The sequence below is a fragment of the Rhinatrema bivittatum genome, chromosome 3, assembly GCF_901001135.1.
Source record: "Rhinatrema bivittatum chromosome 3, aRhiBiv1.1, whole genome shotgun sequence".
Classification (NCBI taxonomy): domain Eukaryota; kingdom Metazoa; phylum Chordata; class Amphibia; order Gymnophiona; family Rhinatrematidae; genus Rhinatrema; species Rhinatrema bivittatum.
In genome coordinates, this window is record NC_042617.1 from 326,487,886 (window position 1) to 326,510,778 (window position 22,893).

The 22,893-nt window shown below is 46.9% G+C and overlaps 1 protein-coding gene across 3 annotated transcripts in view; it reads left to right on the plus strand.

Moving 5' to 3' along the window:
• The window catches only part of AFG1L (AFG1 like ATPase), a 372,398-nt gene that overhangs the window by 270,893 nt on the left and 78,612 nt on the right, over positions 1-22,893 (plus strand). For all 3 annotated transcript variants that reach the window (XM_029595310.1, XM_029595309.1, XM_029595311.1), the window contains 2 exons: positions 18,642-18,712; positions 18,971-19,071. In XM_029595310.1, the coding sequence (XP_029451170.1) occupies positions 18,642-18,712; positions 18,971-19,071 (172 nt within the window). The remainder of the gene's footprint in view (positions 1-18,641; positions 18,713-18,970; positions 19,072-22,893) is intronic.

Consider the following 22,893-nt stretch of genomic DNA (forward strand, 5'->3'; position numbering starts at 1 on the left):
CCACTACCGGATCTGTATTCCTGAGGTGCCTACACTCATCAGAGGGGATCCCCGGCATATCCCGCTCCGCGGGTCATTACTGGATCTTCTCATCTGTGGCCTCGTTCTGGGTATTCCCCATTGCTCAGGACTGTACTATTACATGTCCAGCTCTGTGGACATTACTTTTTCCTTCCTTCATAATAAAGTCTCTTCTTCTAGCTGTGTCCCATGCCACTGAGACCGCGCCTGCTGACGGTGAGGCTCACAGGGCTCCTCCCTGTGGGCGGAGACACCTTTTATCTCAGCCCAGGGTTCACATTCTTACAAAAACATAACAGATTGCTAACTCCATGGACCCATCTCAGGTCTCAGCCATCCAGGCCATTCCTGGCCTGGCCCAGCATCTGGCTGAACAGCAAAGGACATTAGAGACTCTGGCTAATGCCTTCAATCAGCTAAGTTCTCGACTGAACGCTGCATCTCTGCCTGACAAGACTACTGCCACTTCACCTGCTGGACCTGTAAGACTTTCTGTGCCCTTGCCTGCACCCACTCGTTTTACAGGTGATCCCCTATTATGCAGAGGCTTCCTGAACCAGTGCTGTATTCACTTCTCCTTACAGCCTATCTACTTCCCAGACTTAGTGTCCAAAACTACGTACATCCTGTCTCTTTTAGATGGGAAAGCCCTGGCCTGGGCTTCTCCTCTCTGGGAGCGTAATGATCCAATTCTCAGTGATTTGACGGGCTTCCTTACTCTCTTTCTTTCTATGTTTGACGACCCCGCTAGTAAGGCCGTCGCTAGATCTGCACTCCTAGACCTCCAACAAGGTACCAAACCTCTGACTGACTATGTTATTGAGTTTAAAACTTTGGCTTCCGAGTTACTTTGAGACCTGGGTTGTCTGCAAACTATTTTTCTGGAAGGTCTTAACTTTCGCCTCAAAGATGAATTAGCAGCCCGTGAGCTCCCTGATACCTTGTATCCCTCATTGATCTTGCGGGACGAATTGATCGTCGCCTGCGTGAGCGGTCGCAAGAGGTAAACGGTCATAAGAAGATGACACCAGGAGTTCCACGCTCTCGTCCAGCACCTATTACGCAGACCACTTCCATACCCATTATCGAGAAAGAAGAACCCATGCAATTAGGCCGCCGCCACCTAACAGCCAAGGAGAGGCGTTATCGTAGAAGATTAGGCCTCTGCATGTACTGTGAGCAACCTGGCCATGCAGTTCCCTCCTGTCCTATCTGTCCGGGAAACTTTCAGACCTAGGATCCGCCAGAGGACTCCTCCTAGGTCTAACTTCTTAATCTCTTCCACTGACTCTTCCAGTCTCCATCATTTCGAATACTCTCAAATTCCACACATTAGCCCTGGTGGACTCCAGTGCTGGGGGAAACTTCATACTCAGACATCTCATAGAGCACCTACGAATCCCCACTGTCCGGACACCTACGCCACTGCTGCTATCATTCATACATGGTGAGCCACTTCCTGGTGAGGTCTCTTATTCTACTCAACCTATTCATCTCCGCACGGGGTCGCTCCACTCGGAGACCATCTCCTTCCTGGTCTTGGATAAAGTTATACACCCGGTAGTACTTGGATTACCATGGTTACAGATGCACTCACCCCAGTTTGAGTGGAACACTTTGGAACTATCCCAATGGGGAAGAGATTACCATGGAAAATGCCTACAAGTGGTCACTCCCATGCCGTGCCTGACCACTACCACCTCCCTTCCAGGCCTACCTCAGTAATATTCATCCTATCAAGACGTGTTCTCTAAGAAGGCAGCAGATACTCTGCCCCCTGACCAATCCTTTGACTGCGCCATCAACTTAGTACCTAACTCCGAACCTCCCAGAGGAAGGGTGTATCCACTTTCTCTGTCTGAGACCCAGGCTATGTCAGCCTATATTCAAGAGAACTTGGTGAAGGGTTTCATTCAGCCTTCTAAATCTCCAGCCGGAGCCGGATTCTTTTTTGTGAGTAAGAAGGCCTCTCCCAGCCGCTCTTGCCCCCATGGGCTCCCTGCCGCTCACGAGGCTATCTTCGCTGGACCTTGCTTCTTCCGGATCCGGGCCTCGCTTCACCCTGCTCCGGGCCTTGCATTATTCTGCTCCGGGCCTTGCTTCATCCCGATCCGGCGCAGAAGTGACGTCCTCAGGCGGCGACTGTGCTGGGCTTTAAAGCCCCTCCAACCTTCCGGCGTCACACGCTGGGCGTCGCACGCCAAAGGTGCGCGACTAAGGGGCCTGCCCCTTTGTTCGCCCCTTCGTGCACCCCTCGAAAAGCCCACATCACCGTGTTTGTACCATTCTTGATTCTTTTGTGACTCCCATACTTTCTCGTTGACCTACCCCTCTCAGTCTTATCCCTTCCTTCCCGAAAACCCTTCCCTGGCCTCTACTCTTTCTCTCCCTGCTCGCCCGTCCAACTCGTAACAATGACCGCCCTCACATGTAATTGTTTTACCTCGAATAAACAAAGATACCCCTCAAAATTCAACTATCCTCTATCCAACCCTCCCATTCATCTGCAAAGAAGACGTATTCCTATTCTAATCTCCCCCCTCACCCAATTTCTGGGCCTCTCCCTAATTTCGCTTCTCCTCAATGCTCAGTCCCTACAAAAAAAAACACATCTCCTCCATGACCTTCTCACCGACTCCAAACCTGCAATCTGCATGGTATCATGGGCTCAAGGCCCATGATACCCCCCTCATTAATCAGCTTCCCTCTGACATCTATGATATCTTCTCCATCCCTCGCAAAAAGAAAAGAGGTGGTGGACTACTCCTTGCAGCTAAAAAAGAACTCAACCTTAAACCCCAAAAATGCAATCTCCCTAACCAATACGAAATAGGACTCTTTAAATCGAAAGCTCTCCAAGTCTGCCTTATCTACACCCCCCCCAGGTCTTCTAGAGAAAGACTCCTCCCCCCTTATAGAACTCTTTGTCGACTCACTCAATACTGACCTACCCACTATTCTATTCGGAGATTTCAATCTTCATGTGGATTCCAATCCACAATCTCCAGCTTGTGAAGCCTTCATCTCCTCTATGGAAGCAATGGGCTTCACACAGATTATGCACTCTCCCACCCACAAGGCTGGACACACCTTAGACCTCATCTTCACCAACTCCTCCATTACTACCATCAACTCCCCATCATGTATCGACATCCCATGGTCTGACCACTCCATCATTCAAACCACCCTCTCACTACAACAGCCAACCCCTTCTCTCCCTCCCCAACCTCATTCCTTCAAATACCACAAATCCTGCTCCGTAGACTCCCTCACAACTGCATGCTCAGACATCTCCAATCAACTCGACCTGTCATCTGCTGACAATGCAATCTCCTCCTGGCTTGACTCCACCCTAAACATAGCAAACAAACTCTGCCCTCTTATCTGCAAAACCATCAAACCTACTCCTCCAAGCAAAAAAACCATGGTTTACCCCCGAACTTAAGAACCTCAAAACCAACCTTAGGACATCAGAGGCGCTGGCGCAAATACCCCACTCCTGCATACAAAACCACATACTATCAACTCATGCACGATTACCGAAAAGCCATTCTCCAAACCAAGCGCGATTATTATGCCCATAAGATCTACAATTTTCAATACAATGCCAAAGCCCTTTTCACTATGATCTCAAACCTCACCAGAACCACTCCGACACAACCACCAACACCCACACCAAAAAAATCGATGCAATGAGTTTGCACACTTTGTTACGCTTGGGCTGAGTTCAGGGGTAGTGAACACCACCCAAAAGGGTGGCTCCAGGTGGAGAGAGACAGGGATGGATGGAAACCGTGTCTGGGGCCCGGCTGGGTCAGGGCAGACAGCAAGTAGCAGTGTCTGGGTCTAGGCTGGGTCAGGGCAGGCGGCAGTTAGCAGGGTCTGGGTCCAGGCTGGGTCAGGGCAGGAGGCAGATAGCAGTGTCTAGGTTCAGGCTGGGTCAGGGCAGGCGGCAGATAGCAGTGTTTAGGTTCAGGCTGGGTCAGGGCAGGAGGCAGAGCAAGGCAGGTCAGAAGGCCCTTAGGCCACACACACACAGAAGGCCCGTAGGCCAGACACCGTAAGCGGGGCAAGGCAGGTCAGAAGGCCCGTAGGCCACACACCGTAAGCGGGGCAAGGCAGGTCAGAAGGCCCATAGGCCACACACACACAGAAGGCCCGTAGGCCACACACCGTAAGCGGGGCAAGGCAGGTCAGAAGGCCCGTAGGCCACACACACACAGAAGGCCCGTAGGCCACACACCGTAAGCGGGGCAAGGCAGGTCAGAAGGCCCGTAGGCCACACACGCACAGAAGGCCCGTAGGCCACACACGCACAGAAGGCCCGTAGGCCACACACCGTAAGCGGGGCAAGGCAGGTCAGAAGGCCCGTAGGCCACACACCGTAAGCGGGGCAAGGCAGGTCAGAAGGCCCGTAGGCCACACCCACACAGAAGGCCCGTAGGCCACACACAGTAAGCAGGGCAGAGCCCGTAGGCCAAACACACACAGACAGTAGAGCAGAGGGCCCGTAGGACCGCACGCACAGTAAGCAAGGCAGGGCAGGGCAGAAGGTCCGAAGACCATACACAGCACAAGGTAGAAGGCCCGAAGGCCGCGCAAGGCAAGGCAAGACAAGACAAGGTAGAAGGCCCGAAGGCCGTGCAAGGCAAGACAGAAGGCCCGAAGGCCACGCAAGGCAAGGCAAGACAGAAGGCCCGAAGGCCACGCAAGGCAAGACAAGACAGAAGGCCCGAAGGCCACGCAAGGCAAGACAAGACAAGGTAGAAGGCCCGAAGGCCGCGCAAGGCAAGGCAAGGCAAGACAGAAGGCCCGAAGGCCACGCAAGGCAGGGCAAGGCAGGGCAAGGCAAGACAAGGTAGAAGGCCCGAAGGCCACGCAAGGCAAGGCAAGACAAGGTAGAAGGCCCGAAGGCCACGAAAGGCAAGGCAAGACAGAAGGCCCGAAGGCCACGCAAGGCAAGGCAAGGCTAGGCAAAGCAAGGTCAAAGGACCACACACACAGCAAGCAAGGAAGGCTAGAGCAGGGAGCCCAGGCGAGCTCGATGCCGAAGCACTGAGGGAACTGTCAGGCAGGGTTATAAGGGAAAGCCCAGAACATAGAGAGGAGAAGGGAGATAGACTGGGCCTGTCAGGGGAGCCAGCTCTAGAGGGACCCCTGGTGGTGAGGCGGTTGCACAGCAGCCATAGCCGTAACACACTTTTTTCAAAACAAAGTCTCCTCACTATCTGCACAATTCTCTCCTAACACTAACAACGTGACACTCCCCACCCCCAACCTTACACCCTCTTTCTCTTCCTTTGACCCATCCTCCTCCCTTGAGATCGAAAACATCTTAAAAAAGATGAGACCCTCCTCTCACCCCTCTGAAACTATTCCCACCAAACTGTTAATATCTATTCCTAAAACTATTGCTAAACCTCTTTCCAACATCCTCAACCGATCTCTGGAGCAAGGCACCGTCCCCAACACACTACAACAAGCTGTGGTTAAACCCATCCTTAAAAAATCCAACCTCGATCCTTCCGCCCTTTCTAACTATCGACCCATCTCCAATCTCCCATTCCTATCCAAAATCCTAGAAAAACTTGTCAATGCCTTTCTGACTATCTCGAACTACACAATATCCTCCCCACTACCCAATATGGTTTCCGAAAATACCTAAATACCAAAACCTTACTTTTATCTCTAACAGACACCATACTCAAAGGTCTGGACACTGGTAATTCCTATCTGCTTGCCATGTTAGACATTTCTGCTGCTTTCGACATGGTCAATCACAGCATACTTATCAACATTCTCATCAGCATCGGAATATCTGGAACTGTTGTTGCCTGGATAAAATCCTACTTACAAAACCGCAGCTTCACAGTTATTACTGACAACAATGAATCTGACCCTATCAGCATTGACTGAGGTGTCCCTCAAGGGTCCTCTCTCTCCTCCACTCTGTTTAACATTTACATGCTACCTCTTACTAACCTCTTATCCAACCTTGGCATCAAGCACTTCATCTATGCAGACGACGTCCAACTTCTTTTCCCCTTTACTGACTCCCTCCAAACGGCCTTACAAAATTGGTAATCTTGCCTTACTTCTATCAACGAACTTCTCACAAACATGCATCTCGCTCTCAACCCTCAAAAAACCGAACTCCTCATTATATCTAATAAACATCCTCCACCCACTACCCCCCCTTCTCATTCAACTACTACCTTCCTCTCCCACACCCGTAACCTGGGAGTTCAAATTGACAACCAACTCTCCTTTAAACCCTTCATTAAATCCATCCTAAGCGAATGCTATTTCAAGCTTCAAACAATCAAGAATCTCAGACCTCTCCTATATTTTGCTGACTTCCGCACAGTACTCCAGTCTATTATCTTTTCCAAAGTAGACTACTGCAATGCCCTTCTTCTTGACCTCCCTGCTACCCATTCCAAACCCTTACAACTCCTGCAGAATGCTGCAGCACGTATCCTCACAAACTCCAGAACAAGAGACCACATTACCCCAATACTCATGGAGCTTCATTGGCTACCGATACAATCACGAATCCTATACAAAACCCTATCCCTAATTCATAAAAGCATCATAAACGACTCCTCTCACTGGATCACCCCTCCTCTCCAACTGCGCACCTCCGCCAGACCAACTCGCTCCACCCTTCAAGGAACACTTCATAATCCACCAAGCATATCTCCACAATGAACCGAGCTTTCTCCTTGGCCGGCCCTTCCCTTTGGAACTCCATGCCCCCAGGCCTACGCGCAGAAACATCTACACATATATTTAAAAAAAAAATTGAAAACCTGGCTCTTCCTAAAAGCCTATCCCTCAGACTCTATTCCAACTCCTCGTGACTAATCCCATAGAATTGTGTAAGATAACCTCTGAATCTGAAAACAACAGATTGTTACCCCCTCATACCTTTTATTCCCCTCTGCTTTGTAAATATCCGTGTAAATATATGAAACTGTTTATTCTTTATACATAATTTACCTAATTCATATAGTTCCCATTCCTATGTTTCCATGCATTATAAGGTTCCTATGTTCCTATGTATTATAATGTTTTTTGTTCTATGTACAGGCTCCTGCCTAAATGGTTTCAAGTTATTTGTAAACCGATACGATGTGCAAACGGTTATCGGTATATAAAAAATTTGAAATAAATAAATAAATAAAAAGAAGGATGGATCCCTTCGCCCATGTATAGACTATCGCAGCTTAAATGAGATCACCATGAAGGACTGCTATCCATTGCCATTGATCTCTGAACTCTTTGATCTGCTCCAAGGGGCCAAAATATTCACAAAGCTGGACCTCAGAGGGGCATATAACTTGGTCCGAATACACCATGGTGATGAATGGAAGACAGTATTTAATACCTGCGTCGGCCATATTGAATATTTAGTCATGCCGTTTGGCCTTTGCAACGCCCCAGCTGTATTTCAAAACATGATGAATGAAATCTTCAGGGACATGTCGTACAGCTGTGTAGTAGTATATCTCGATTACATACTGGTTTTCTCTCAAAACCTACAGAGCCATCAAGTAGACGTCGCCAACGTTCTCCAAAGACTTAGGGATAACCACCTATACGCAAAATTAGAGAAATGTTCTTTCCATCAGGAATCCGTTCCATTTCTAGGCTATGTGGTATCCAGCCAGTGATTCCAAATGGACCTGCAAAAAACCAAAAGCATCCGGGCCTGGCCTCAGCCTACTGGTCTTAAGGCTTTGCGAACATTTCTCGGATTCACGAACTACTACAGGTCCTTCAATCATCACTATTCCACCTTGACCACGCCCCTTACAGCCATGACGCGAAAGGGAGCCAATCCCTCTCAATGGTCTACAGAAGCCGTTGACGCTTTTCAAAAACTTAAAGAGGCGTTTGTTCAAGAACCATGTCTACGCCATCCAGATCCCCGACAACCATTCATTGTCGAGGTAGATGCCTCTGACGTCGGAGTTGGAGCTGTCCTTAGTCAACACAGTGACACCCACACCTTACAGCCCTGCTCCTTCTTCTCTTGGCGTTTCTCTCCTGCCGAGCATAATTATGGGATGTTGCGTCCGTCGGTCTCAGACGGCTTCAACCTCTGTGCCTTAGCTTTCTTCCTTCTCTCACCTCAAGCTTTGGGAAGATGGCTGCTGCCGCGTCTTCATGCCGCTCTCTCCGGTGTCCCTGGATCGGCATCGGCGATGGTGTTCGCCATGATTTTCCTGAGGGCCTCCTAGGGTGCGCGCGCGCACACCACCCACGTCTTTATCTCCGTCATGGCGGGAACCTCTGGGACGTCCCCTCCGAGTGACATCATCACATCCTGGTATTTAGTCTGCCCTTCGTTTGCTAACAAACTGAGTTAGCAAGGATTGGATTGGATTGCCTCTGGTTTAAGCTGCTCTGCCGCTTCCCAGCTGCCACAGGAAGCTCTGTCTGCCCTTCGGGGTATTTCTCCACTAACCTGGGTACCCACTCCTCGGGGGCCCTTCTGCTCTATTTCAGGTAGCTATCTTGGGATACCGGGTTCTCGCTCCTCGAGGGCCTGCTCTCCCTAATCTGGTGCCTGCCACTGAACTATTTCTGTCTGCCAGGACCTTCAACAATACAGCTTTCTGCTTCAGTGAGTACTAACCCTTTCAGTCTGTCTCAGCTTCAGCTCTCGGTGTCCACATCCGGGTCCTGTTCCTGCTACGCTGCGCTGCCTATCACCTACTCGAGTGTGAGACTGGTCTCCTCTTCTGAGGACCCCTGGACTACTTCACTGGGTTACCTTCACTGCTGCCCGCTCCCCGGGCAGTACCATCGAGCTGTACAATAAATACAACTTCTCTGTGTCTGCATGTATAGAGTCTAGCCTAGAACTGCGGTTCCTCATGGGGCTCCTTCCCGTGGGAGTGGCCATCTCCGCAGTACCCAAGAATCCACTCCAACAACTCAAACCCTAACATGGGTTAGGAGACAAGGAGCTACTTGCCATCAAATTGGCGTTTGAAGAATGGCGCCCATGGCTCGAGGCTGCACAACACCAGATAACGGTTTACACCAACCACAAAAATGTTGAATACCTATGTCATGCGCATTGCTTGAACCATAGACAAGCTCGCTGGTCCCTATTTTTTAATCTATTTGATTTCATATTGAAGTATCGTCTAGCGGACAAGAATACCTGGGCAGATGCTCTCTGCCGTTCCTTCATTCCAGAGGACGTCCCGGACACTCCACGACATATCATTGACCCTACCAGGGTACTTCTCTCAGCCACACACACGGTTCCAGCCGGAAAGACAGTGGTGCCTCACTCTCTCAGGAAGAAGATCCTCAGATGGGCCCATGACTCTCTGCTTGCAGGCCACCCTGGACAATCCAGAACATTCACCATCTTTCAAAGATACTATTGGTGGCCCTCTATGAAAGAAGATGTACAGGCCTACGTGGAGTCATGTCCTACCTGCGTAAGACAGAAACCTCCAGCTGGCCGACCCTGGAAACTCCTCCAGCCACTGTCCGCTCCTAGTGAACCATGGACACACATTGCCACGGACTTTATCGTCGATTTGCCTTTGTCCAACTGCAATAATACCATCTGGGTCACCATTGACCTCTTTTCTAAAATGGCTCATTTTGTGGCACTACCCGGCTTACCATCTGCCCCGGAATTAGCAAAGTTATTCATCCTTTACATCTTCTATCTACATGGCATGCCAAAGCACATCCTCTCGGACAGAGGGGTTCAGTTTACAGCTAAGTTTTGGAGATCCCTGTGCAAGAAATTTGACATCTCATTTGATCTTACATCAGCTTACCACCCTAAGCCAACGGACAGACGGAGAGAACGAACCGCACGCTAAAACAGTTTCTCCGGGCTTGTGTTAATTCCAGACAAAGCGACTGGTCCGACTTGCTCCCCTGGGCTGAATTCGCATTAAATTCTCATCAGTCTGCTTCAACTGGGTCGTCACCTTTTCAACTAGTTTATGGTCATCAGCCGCTACCTCCACTTCCAATGCCATTATCAGTAGCTTCCCCTGCAGCCCAGGCATCAGCGCAAGAATTACATCAGTTGTGGGAACACACAAAAGGACTTCTCCAGAAGGCTGAACAACAGGCCAAGAAGTTCTATGATGCCCATCACAGATGTCTTCAAATCGGGACAGATTTGAAGACATTGATGTGAGACCATTGGTTCACTATCAACAGATATCGACCCCTGATGAAGCTGCAGTTCCGCAGCGAAACACCAGCCGCTGTCGGGTTGGCTAAATTGGTACAGTCGGGGTGCATATGATTTTCAGTTGACTCAAGCAGGCTAATATTGCCGCATTATTAAATATTTCAAACAGCTGAGTGCATATAAAAATTTGTTCGGGTCACCCTCGACCATACAACTGGGACAGACGCAGAGAGAACTGAAGTACAACCGGCAGGTGGCTGCCGGGTTAGTCGGAAGATACAATTGAATTGGTGTAATTTCTATACAAGAGAGAAGCTCTCTCGAGCTATTTTGAAATTTATTTTGTTTTTCAACACAGATCACAGCCATCAAGCTGCAAATGATGTGCAGACCGGACGGTTCAGGTCCTTTAGATTGAACACGTCGGCAGGCTTGCTGATGTGGCGCCTACATACCAGCTGGGTGTATCGTTGTATACTGCATCCAGTATATATTTATTTTGAGCCACGACATTAGTAAACACATAAGAGGTGCCTTTTTTGTTTGGTTATAAGAATTAGCTTGAAACAGAGAGGAAGAAGAAAGAGAAGGTGAAAGAACTAAATTATGAAGATATACTTTTTTAAATTATGAGGTGTAATAACTGCCTTGTGCCACTGCTCTAACCTTGTTAATTCTGACTCTTGCACTATTTAGCAAATGCTAGTTTTTATTTTTGTAACATTTTTTCCAGCCAAGAAGGGAATGAGGATTAGAGGCATGTATGCTGTAACTTTCTCCCTGTTCAGCATTCTCCTTTCCCCCAGTCTGTGTCTTCCTGAAGTCAGCAATCCAAACTCAGGCTGTCTGGCTATGCCACCACAGAAGAATCTGGCACATAATTTATGACCTCAGAGTTTCATGCGTTTGATACTTCATTGATGTGTCATATAGTTAGGTTGGTTATCGTAGTCAGATAAGTAATGATGTAATCCTGACAACATATCCTTCTATTTATTTATTTATGTTGAATTATTTCTAAAACTGCCTTCCTGAGCAGTTCCCTAAACGTTTAGAAAGCCTGCTTGTGCAAACAATTTCTTTGTGCAACTTTTTATGAGTCAAGTTCAAATTTTTTCTCTACGATCCAGTATAATGCAAATAATATTGGGATTTCTTGTGCGCGCCATGTTTTGCTCTGTGCTTGGGGTTCATGACCTGTGTGCATGCGCACAGCTTAGAAGGAACAGCGTTTCTGACCAAATCAGTAGGGTCATCCAAGGCAACATACAAAGTTTAAAATCACTGCTTGATGCAATACAAATAACCAAAGATGAACATATAAAACAAAGCCAGTTGCAAATGACATAAAAAAATTGACAGTATCGCAGCCTATCTGGTTGACCTGGGGTGAGGTGGTAACCCTGTGCCTGACTATGGTGAAGCCTAGGCTGAAACGATGAAACTTAATTACAGTATATACCCCAGAATGGATCCTCCATATCCAGGGGTCAGAGATTATAGAAAACCAAAATCGTCTTCAGTTACTGTATGATTGGTCAGTATATTATTTGGCACCCACAGGAAATAAGATGCATGAACATTTCATAATGCCTAGTTTCATTCTTTGGTATCAAAGGAGTTGAAGCCTTGTTGATTGGTGCTACTGCTGATAAGCTTCAAACATGTGCTAACTCCACCCCTTTATGTGTTTACCATGTGTCCAGTTCAGGCGCACACATTTTTCTTGGTACAGAAATTTGCATACAGTTAGGACAGTGTTCACTACAGGTGTAATTTTTAAAGATGAGAAAGTCTGTAAGTACTTTTAACCTGTTGGCTTTCCGCAAATTTTCACAGCAAAAGAATGTGCATACTTTTGTCCTGAAAATTTACAGAAAGTACATGCACAAAGCTACATTTGATTTGCCATGTGCAAGCACATGGATATTATTTTGTAGCCTTTTCCTATCTATAACTTGATCTTTCATTTCCTTAGAATGCTCTTTGGTCTTCATTTTCACACCTTTCCTTCAGATTCACAGCCTGACCCAATGGTATTGGAATTAAGGAGTCTTTTATTCAGAAAAGCTGACCTTTTCTAATGATTCACAGGTAGAGGCCATTTGTTAGGGCAATATCTTTCATCTGTGTAAACTTGGAGCTTCCACAGCACAGGGGTTGAACACTTATGCAAGCAGCATTTTTCAGTTTTTAATTTTATTTTACAAAAATGCAGAGAAATAAATTATGACTGAAAATGTACTTTAAGAGCATACTGGTTTTCAATAAACATACTGTCTGGAAAAGATGTGCAAGTGTCATTTGTAATCCACACATCTGACTTTTTAGGGGGTCGAATATTCTTGCAGGCCACTGTATCTACCTAGCTACCTATTCTTGCAGGCCACTGTATCTACCTAGCTACTCACCTTATTGACTTTTGTTTTGAATTAAATTCCTTCTGAATAAAACCTGTAGTAAATTTACAGTAAGGAGTTGTAAGGTTTGCATGTTGTTAGGTGCATGCTTCTGATCCTCTTCTAATACAAGGGGTGCAGGGCCTCTGGAAGCTGGGGCTGTGGAGCCTGAAGCCTGGATTTGCTCACGGTGACTTCTGGGTCCTCTCCCGAGGGCTTCTGGGTAGGACTTGCAGATGAGATTTCCAGTCCTCTTCTGTTGCAAGGGGTGCCGGGCCTCTGGAGCCCTCTCCTGGTGGCTGCTGGATAGGACTTGCAGATGAGCCTTCCAGTCCTCTCCTGGTGCAAGGGTTGCATGGCCATATTCCTTTCAGTGCCACAGTTTTAAAAGTTGCCCTCACAGTAAGTATCTTGCCTCAGCTTGGTGTCTCCTGCACTCTGTTTTGGCCACATTAGTCCTAGTTCTTGCCTTAACTCTGTTTTTGGCCCTGTTATAGAGGCCTTCTTGTTCAGTCTTGATCTGTTTGTCCTATGTGTTGGCCCCTAGTTTAGTGGCCTTCTGTTTTGCTGAGTCTTGTTTGTTTGCTCTAGTATAGTGGCCTTCAGGTCTTGTCTGTTTGCCCTGTAATGCATTTCTTGTCTTGTTTATTTTCTGGACACCCCTTTTGTTTCTGATTCTGTTTCTTGTAGCCAGCTGTGCCCCAGTAGGACTCCTCCCATACCTGTCTTTGCTGTGCACCTTTTAAGTCCTCCTGGCCACTTGAACCTGAGGGCTCAACCTGAGGGGGAAGGTGGCTGTTTCAGGTGGCCAGCAGGACTGTTTCATAGAAGCCTGCTCAGTCTGGGTCCAGCCCAGCTCCTACTCTGGCAGTTACCCTTAATCGGCAACCCGTTTCCTGATAATGGCAGAAAAAGGCCATACAGTCTATTTAGTTCACCCATCCACACCATTGCTCAGCTCTACAATCCCTACCGTACTCTCAGAGATCTCCTTTGCTTGTCCCATGATTTCCTGATTTCAGATACCATCCTTGTCTCCACCACCCCTACTGGGAAGCTGTTCCATGCATCTACCACCCTTTCTATAAAGAAATATATCCTAAGATAATTCCTGAGTCTAACCCTTTAACCCTCATCCTATGACTTCTCATTCTAGATCCTCCTTTCTGTTGAAAGAGGCCTACCTCTTGTGCATTGATATCTTAGAGCAGGGGTCAGGAACCTTTTTGGCTGAGAGAGCCATAAACGCCACATATTTTAAAATGTAATTCCATGAGAGCCATACAATATGTTTAAAACTAAATACAAGTAAATGTGTGCATTTTATGTAAGATCACACTTTTAAAGTACAATAAGTCTCTGAAAATATTACACCAGGCCTTAAGACAACAATACATCTCCTATTAGGAAAATGGACCAAGTCAGGCTGCTATAGAGTCCTACACAGAAACTACACGCCAGCAGAAAACCTCACCTGAATCACGTGCTGTCCCTCACCTAACATAGAATAAAGAGACCAAAACACATAACAAGAAGCATGCAGAAAAAACTGAATTGGAAACTGCAACAAGCCAGAGTCTCTGTATGCAGTGTAACAAAGGAAAAAAGAAACATCACCCATCCTTATAAAACAAATCAAGAAATATAAAATCATCAGCAGTAAAACTGTACTAACAAAAAGAACATATTTCAAAACAGCTGATGAGTGCAATATCCAATAATTAAAAACTCATATAAAACATTTCCAGATACCAACAAAATATTTCAAAATAGCAGACACAAAGACCCAGTAATGAAAAATAATAAGGATACAAAAATTTTTTGCTCTGCATACCTGGGAACATTTGATATCCAGGTGTCCTGAGATTGTTCTGAATTAGCAGGAGGCGGGGTGGTTTGCTTGGAACTTTTTCCTCTCTCAGTCACATACCAGCGCTCTCTCTCACACTGGCTCTCAATGACACACCTATAAACACATGCTCTCAGTACTCACATATACACATGTTTTTTCTCTCTCACTTATATAGACTCTTAATTACACATTTACACACATGCTGTCTATCTTTTCAGGCTTACACACACACACAGGCTTTCAATCACATAAATACATGCTGTCTTTTTTCTCTCACACACAGACTCTCATTCACTTGCTTACAAACATGTCCTCTCTTTCTCTCATTTATACTCAGGCTCTCAATCACATACTCACATGCTCCATCACCTAAACCAGCTCTCAATCACACACAGACACACATGATCTCTCTCTTACTTATATACACAGGCTCTTAATCATACATACACATGATTTCTCTCACACACAAAGGATCTCAATCATACACACATACTCTTTCACACAAACAGGTTTTCAATCACAAACTTACACATACAGGTTCCCAATGGTAAACTTACATTCATGCTCTCTCTCTCACAGGCAGGCTCTCAATCACAGACATACTCTCTTTCACATATACAGGCTCTCAATCATTCACATACATGCAATCTCTCACTCACACACACAGGATCTCAAACACACATGCTTGCTCGCTCATTCACTCTCTCTCTCTCCCCCACCCCCACCCCGGGAACTCGCGGCAGCAGCAGCCTCCTCCCAACGCTAACCTCCTTCATTTTCAGCCCTCGCGGAGGCGGAGTCCCATCGGCCGCGGTTGAAGCTCTTCATTTTCCTCCGAGCCGCACTACAGTCTTCTTTTCGTCACGCACCACCCGATGCTCTCCACTTCCTCTTCCGGGCCGCGGGGGGGGGGGGGGGGCGGGAAGAAGAGACCACACTAGCGTGGTCTCTTCTTCCCGCGCACGCACCCGATGCTCACCACTTCCTCTTCCGGGCCACAGGGGGGAGGGGGACAGGAAGAAGAGAGCACGCCGGTGCCGCTGACTCCAGCTGTCCTGCCGCGTTCCGCCCAGGCTGACAGCATTTTAAGCCCGGGCGGAGGAGGACCGGGGAGCAGCTGGGTCAGCGGGGGACTGGAAAGTGTGGCGACACTTGTCTGCGAGCCAGATGCAGCCCTCAAAAGAGCCATATCTGGCTCGCGAGCCATGGGTTCCCGACCCCTGTCTTAGAGGTATTTAAATGTCTCTGCCGTATCTCACCTATCCCATGTTTCCTCTAGGGCAGAGATAAGCAACTCTGGTCCTTGAGTGCCACAAATAGATCTGCATTTCAGGATATCCACAATGAATATGCATATTTGCATACAATGGAGGCAGTCTATGTAGATATATTTCATGCATATTCATTGTGGATATCCTGAGAATCAGACCTATTTGCCATACTCGAGGACTGGACTTGCCTATTCTGTTCTACAGTATACATATTTAGATTTTAAAGCCTGTCACCATATGCTTTATAACAAAGATCGCTGACCATTTTAGTAGCCACCCGCTGGACCCATGCTATCCAGTTTATACTCTTTTGAAGGTGAGGTCATTAGATTTGTATTTACTATTTCACATGAGGTCTCACTAGGAACTTAAACAGGGCAATATGGCCTCCTTTTTTCCTGTTGACAATTCCTCTCCCTATGCACCCAAGCATCTTTCTGACTTTTGCTGCTGCCTTATCCACCTGTTTGACCACCTTGGTATCGACCCTTTGTGGCTTACTATATACAGAAGGCTTAACTAAATTAGGATAAAAGTTGTCTTGGCTGATTTATCATAGGCACTAACCAATGGCAGGGTAGCTTTCAAAATGTTTGATATTGCAATGTGTTGTGACCTATCTGGGATCTTCACTTAACTATCCTGAATTGACTCATTTACCTCCTGGAAAGAAAAAGAGATTCTAAGTGTTGGGGGCATCAGTAACAGTTGAAAAGTGTGAGCCAGGGGTCACTGAGTGCTCTGCTGTCTATCACCAAAATGTGAATGAATTTGAATGAATGGTTGAACAATTCTCAGATGGGGACAGATACACTTGAGACGGAGAGGTATTCAGACAGATCTTACAAGGCCAATTTCCTTATAGGGAAGTAGAAAGGGAGTAGAAAGGGAACTCGCCAAACTGTAAATTGTTCTAAAGAAAACCACGCTCGCCCAAATGCCGCCACAGCGCCCAACACTGACCACAGCCGTGAGCAGCCTGGAACACTGCCAGGACTCCCTCACAGGAAAGGCACTGCCAGGCCTCCTCGATCGTGCATGCACACCTCTGTCCCTTATCTAGGCCCCATGGCGGGCAATTCCTCAGAGGCGCCTCCTGATGACGTCTGCACAGCTGGGTATTTAAACCCCAGCCTCAGCAACGGATCTCCTGCCTAGAGCAGTGTGTGCACCTCACGCATTCCTGATTGTTCCGGGCTCCTTGCTTCTGCATTCCTGTCATCCAGCTTTGCCTTGCTCAGCCTGCCTCATCCAGCCTTGCTATACCCAGCCTGCAGGGCCGGTGCAAGGGGATTAGGTGCCCTAGGCACCTTCTGCTTTGCGCCCCCTCCCCTGCTCCGCCCCCGGTCACAGCCCCGACTCCTACCTCCAGGGGTGGGGACCACATGCCGCCACTCCCCCACCCCCTGCACCACCCCTCCAAATTTAAATAAAATAACCCCTTCACTCTCCCGACTCCTCCCCAAGACTCACGAAAACCCCTGGTGGTCCAGTGGGGGCCCTGGGAGCGATCTACTGCTCCCAGGCCGTCAGCTGCCACTAACCAAAATGGCGCCAGTGGCCTTTAGCCCCTACCATGTGACAGGGGCTACCGGTGCCATTGGCTAGCCCATGTCACATGGTTGGGGCAATGGATGACCGGGGCCATGTTCTCCAGTTGTTGCCGTAGGCCTCGTAGGTTTGCTTATGAGGCTGCATCAACCACGCCACAGCACAATACCTTTTATAGAGCTAATGAATGTTTAAAGGTGCAAGTCTTTGGAACTATTTTTTGATCGATTTTTCTTCTTCTCTGGTACTGATCTGGCCCAATCTATTTGTTTAGGGTCAAAACCGGTATGCACACTGGGGTTCCTCCATGCCTCCAGAAGAAACACGTACTGTGAAGCAGAAATGACTCTGGGCTCTCCTGTGGCAGCAAGCAAGAATATTTTACTTGGGGAACCTGGGATAGAAAACCATACAGTGACATGATTGTGACCAGACAATAGGCAGGGAGGAAGATGCAGACTCAGCTGACTAGAAGAGGCTGCATCCTATCTAGGTAACCCTTACAGTGCCAAGGTCAGGTGACATAGCCGGGAAACGTTAACTCCTTGTTGTCTGGGCTGGAGGATGACACATAGCATGCAGTTTCTCAATGAAAAATTCAGGGGCTCCTCGAGTGAAACCAGGGTTTGTAGCTACGGATGCAAAAGGTGGCATGGTAGAGCAGGCAGAGTTGCTGAAACACTCACTTTGGACTGGACGTGTTCCACTGTTGGATCCTGGGCTGTCAGTCTTCCCGGCCCAGCCCGGCCCCTCCGCCAGCCAGTGCACTGAATGAAGTCTAATATGTGCATTGATGTGCAGATAAGGTTGATGGCTGGCTATAGGAGGGCAGTTTAATTCTGGCAAAGGTTTCTTCAGCTCAGTCAATCAACTTGACTTCCCTTTGTGTCTTCTCCCCACCACCCCCCTCTCACTTTATCCCTGGAACAATATTTAATTTCACGATGTAGTGTCTTGGTCAAGATTTCAAAGGTTACTTCTCTGGCTGCTTGACCGCCTTGTATGTTCGCTCTTATTACACATGGAAGAGAAAGCCAGAAGTCTTTTTTTTTCCCCCCTTGTTCATTATATGCATGGAGTATTAATGGATTTGCTTTGTCTGTGGTGCCTCATTACTGAAAGCAGCTAAAAGCACAGAAGTCTTTCTGTGTATGCAAATAAGGCGGAATTATCTACCTGAGAGTTAATATTCTCTGCTTTTAAGTGTATTCTAAATCTAATGTTTGTGTTTAGACCATAACATCCTGTTCCCTTTTATTATTATTATTATTATTATAGGCAAAAAGCTAAGCAGGCTCAGGCAGCTGTTTGATGTTGGCTTCAAGTGTTATTAATTTCATATTCTATTATTCTTTTCACTGTAGTACAAGTGAAGCTGATGGGGAGGCCGTGATGGATAAGTTGTTTGATGAGCTGGCTGAGAAACAAAATGATGGTACGTAAGTTAATTTCTCTTGAAAGAGAATACATTTAGATCACAATGCCCAATCTCTGCTGACCAATTAATAAGTTCCATTGCTGTATATGGGCTGATGCCACACTCAAGTGGCAGCCATTGTATCAGCATTTTGTCTAATTTATGTGTTGAATCATGTGCTATTATTCATCAAGCTCTGCATTTCCTAGCTGGGAAAGAGATGAATTTTATAGTAATTATCCAGACAAGACTGAGCCTTTGTTCATGTTCCCATAGTAACTAGACCAAGGACCCTGAAAGTGCAGGGCAGAGAGCTGCGCCTGAGTAAAGCCTGTGGTAGCGTTGCCGACTGTACGTTTGAAGAACTGTGCGACAGAGTAAGTATCTGGTCACATCCAGACCCCTTTACTGCATACCCCTCTCTTCCGTTCCTGGCTTTCATCCACTTTCAGGTTTTCTTGGCTCCTTGCTCAAATCTTGCACAAAGAATTTTAAATTCACAGGCAGTTTTGCATGTAAAATGCTAAAATCTCTGAAGGGGAAGTAGAACCTTGTCAAAATTTTACTTAAAAAGAAAAGGTAAATATAATTAGGGTCTCTGCAGAAATTTGCACTGGTGTTGGCTTCAACAAAGCACTAACATTGCCTGCATAGAATTTCTGACATTGGTTATAAGCAGGGACTTGTAGAGCGGATGAGATATTTCCGTGTCTCACACAGAGCAGTGATACCAGCACATGATACCAGGACCTTTAGCATTTAGATTACATACTAAACTAGTTAGCCTGATCACAAGCTTAGAAGAATGCTGTTCTCTGTTCAGCACATTTCCTGGTGCCTGCTGAGCCATTTATAAATTCAGCTAGAACTGGGGGGCACCTTTCAGTGCTCAACAAGAAAGTAACCCACTAGACCAGGGCTATCCAAACCTGTCCTGGGGACCTCACATGTTAAAACAATTCTCTTTAATCAAATCGGTTTTCAGGATATCCACAATAAATATACATGAGATACATTTGAGTATCATAGAGACTCAGTATATGCAAATTTATCTCATGCATATTATTGTGTTTATCCTGAACACCCAACTGGCTGTGGGGCTCCCAGGACAGGTTTGGGAAGCCCTGCAGTAGATGATGACAGAAAAAGACTGACCAATCTGCCCGGGTTTTTCCAGTCTTTACTGCTAAGGCTATGACCAAACTGCCAGCAGTGGAAACTGGAGCACTTGTAAGAAATCACTCTTTAACCAAGTTCACAAGCAGCCAACTAACAACCTCCAGATCCTCTCTCCCCCACCAGTAAACCAACTTGCCTGCCTTCATCTTCCCATCCGTTCAAGCCAGCCTGCCTCCAGGACCCCCTACCCAGTCTGCCTGCCTGCCTTCCTTCCCCCCCTCGGCAAGCCTGATTACAGGTTTCTTCTGTTCAGTGTTAACAGGGGGATTCGGTATCAGTATCAGCTTAAGCAGTTTCAAAAGACATGGTTCCGTTCAATCCAGTCCGCATCAGGTTACTTCACTTTACAGGTAGAGAGATGCGTCTTCACAGAAGCACAAGAGTCACAGGTCTCCTCCTCCAGGTCTTCACGGCTTGGCCCACAGCCTTCAAACTGCCAGGAACTCTTTTTAAATTAGTGAGGATTAATCTGGGTTCTTGAGTTGGGTTCCGGATCGGGGCCTGGGAGGGCAGCCAAGCCCTTCTACTTGCTCTGTTTCTTTCCTGGTGACTCAGAGACAAAAGTCCTGCCTCCCAGCCAGCAGGCCACAGTTCAAAACTGGCTCAAGGTCTTTTGCCTAGACATTCATGTTCATGCACTTTTAAGTAAGCAAAGCCAGAAAGAGGAACAAAATTGATTGCATCATTATGTAAACTCATGTGGAATAATATAAAAAGTCTATTAAGTGGTGCACATTGTTTCTGCCTGCCTGCATTTACATAATGACAGTAAAGCAGCAGTAAGAAATCGCTTGAATTTTGGATGTTAAGCACAGACAGTGCACACCACTGATGGTTGCGTATTATGAATTACTTCTGCAAGCTCATGTCTGCTTTAAAGTTTAATAAGTTTTAATCAGGACTCTGTGCGAACATAAAGAGACTTCTTTATTATTCTGCTACACCAGTCCAGACAAGTGGGCTACTTCCCCCCTACCAGAGTGCAACAACTTTCCCTGTAATATGATCACTACTTACATGTGGTGCAGTCTAGATAACGCCAGTATTCTGTGCCTTCAGCAGATGGTAGGACCTTTCCTTAAAGGTGTTTTTTCTAGGAGCCATTTGGCCATGCATCTTTCTGAGCCCTTTTCTGTAGAGATCCTGACCTGAAGTTTTTGTTGGACTCTATGACTATTTGTCCATTTCCATTTTCTTGCCAAAGGTGGCCTCTGCTTTTCACCTAAATTGAACAATTTCTCTGCCAGCCTTCTTCAGGGAAGAGTGTAAGGGCAGCAACAAGTCTTTGATCTCTGGTTATCCGGAGAGTTCTTATCAGGTACTTGGAAGTCACTGATTCATTTCATAAATCAGACAGATTTTGTTTTATTTGGAAGCCCCTGCAAAGGTGAGCTGGCCTCTAAATCCTCATTAACAAGATTAAAGAGAATTGTTTTAACATATATGTTTAAGGGTCATCAAACTCTGGAAGTTTTTCGAGCCCATTCTACAAGTATACAGTCTTATTCTTGGGTGGAAACGATAACCATAAATTCTGAGGACATTTGTAAAGCAACCACTTAGTCTTCTTTACACTCTTCACCAAATATTACAAATTGGATACTCATGCCAAAGATAATGCAGCTTTTGGAGTGAGTGTACTTAGAGCAGCCCTAATTTCCACCCCTCAGGCTAATTGGGCTTTGGTTCTTCCCATTTGTCTGGACTGGTGAAGCAGGATGATAAGGAAGGAGAAATGTAAGCTTTCTTGATAATTTCCTTTCCTTGAAGCCTGCCACACCAGTCCTGGAGCCTTCCAGGAAGTGGGGGTGAAGAGTTATTCCTTCTGTTTAGTGTAAAGTATCTGTGTTTAACAGTTGGCCGCAGGTCAGCCCCACACCCAGTCTCGCTTACCCTGGGTACAGCAGGACTTCTGTGCAGCATGGATGCTGTCCTCAGCTCCACCGCTGTGGCCCACCTTAAGGCACGCATGTGCACCTGGTTCTGATCTAAAGGCCCCGCGGTAGAAACCTTGCAGCATCGCAAGCAGATGATGTCTGCACCAGCTGGGTATGTAAACCTGGCCCACACTCTCAACCGGCGCCTCAGCAACAGGTCCCCTGCCATGTCTGCAGAGCATGTTGCATCTCCTGCTGTTGCCTCGTTCTAGCCTGTCCTGATATTGCCTTGTCTCTGCCTGTGCCAGCCTTTGTCTTGTCCCTGCCTGCTCCAGTCGTCACCTTGTTCCAGCCAGTACTGCCTTTTTCCCTTGTCCCAGCCTGCCCTTCCTTCGCTTCAGTTCTATGCCTGTCCCCCCTTTGGGTAGCTGTTTAGTGCCTGGATATTGATGCCACCTGATTCCTGCCTGCCCTGACCACTACCTGGACCTTGTCTCTGTTGTCTGCCACCTGCCCTGATCTTGGCCTGCTTACCGACCCTGCCCTTATGCTTACTTCGGGACCCTTGCCTAAGTCTTGCTGGCCTCCAAACCAAGAGGCCAACCTGCAGGGGAAGAGGCTGATATAGTTGAAGCCTAGTCCTGGTCCCCGCCCAAGCGACTCCACCTCCTGTCGGCAAGGGGCCAACTGGGTCACCAGTTGGGCAGCATTACTCTCACCACACTCAAGGGCTCACACACCATGACACGGTGATTTTGGAGAGAATTTCTTTAAGGTATGTTTAAAAAAACGTTACTCTCTCTCCTATATCCATTCTAATAGTTGGTCGAGGATTTTTAAAAATTCTTTATTCATGTTTTTGAATTCATCTCATGTTTATAAATTATTTTCTTCTTTGTCATGGGAATACTGGTTTTATCTGGACTGCACTACATGTAAGAAGTGATGATGTCACGGAGAAAGTTTTTGTACTTTGCAAATAGGGCAAAGTAACCTGCTTATCTGGACTGGACTGGTATACCAGAATTTAAGGATAGGAAATTATCAGGTAAGCTTAAATTTCTCCATTACCTTGTAGAAAACAAAGGTATTAAATACTTGGATTTTAATTGTTCTTCATAGAAAAATTATGTAGAAAACCAG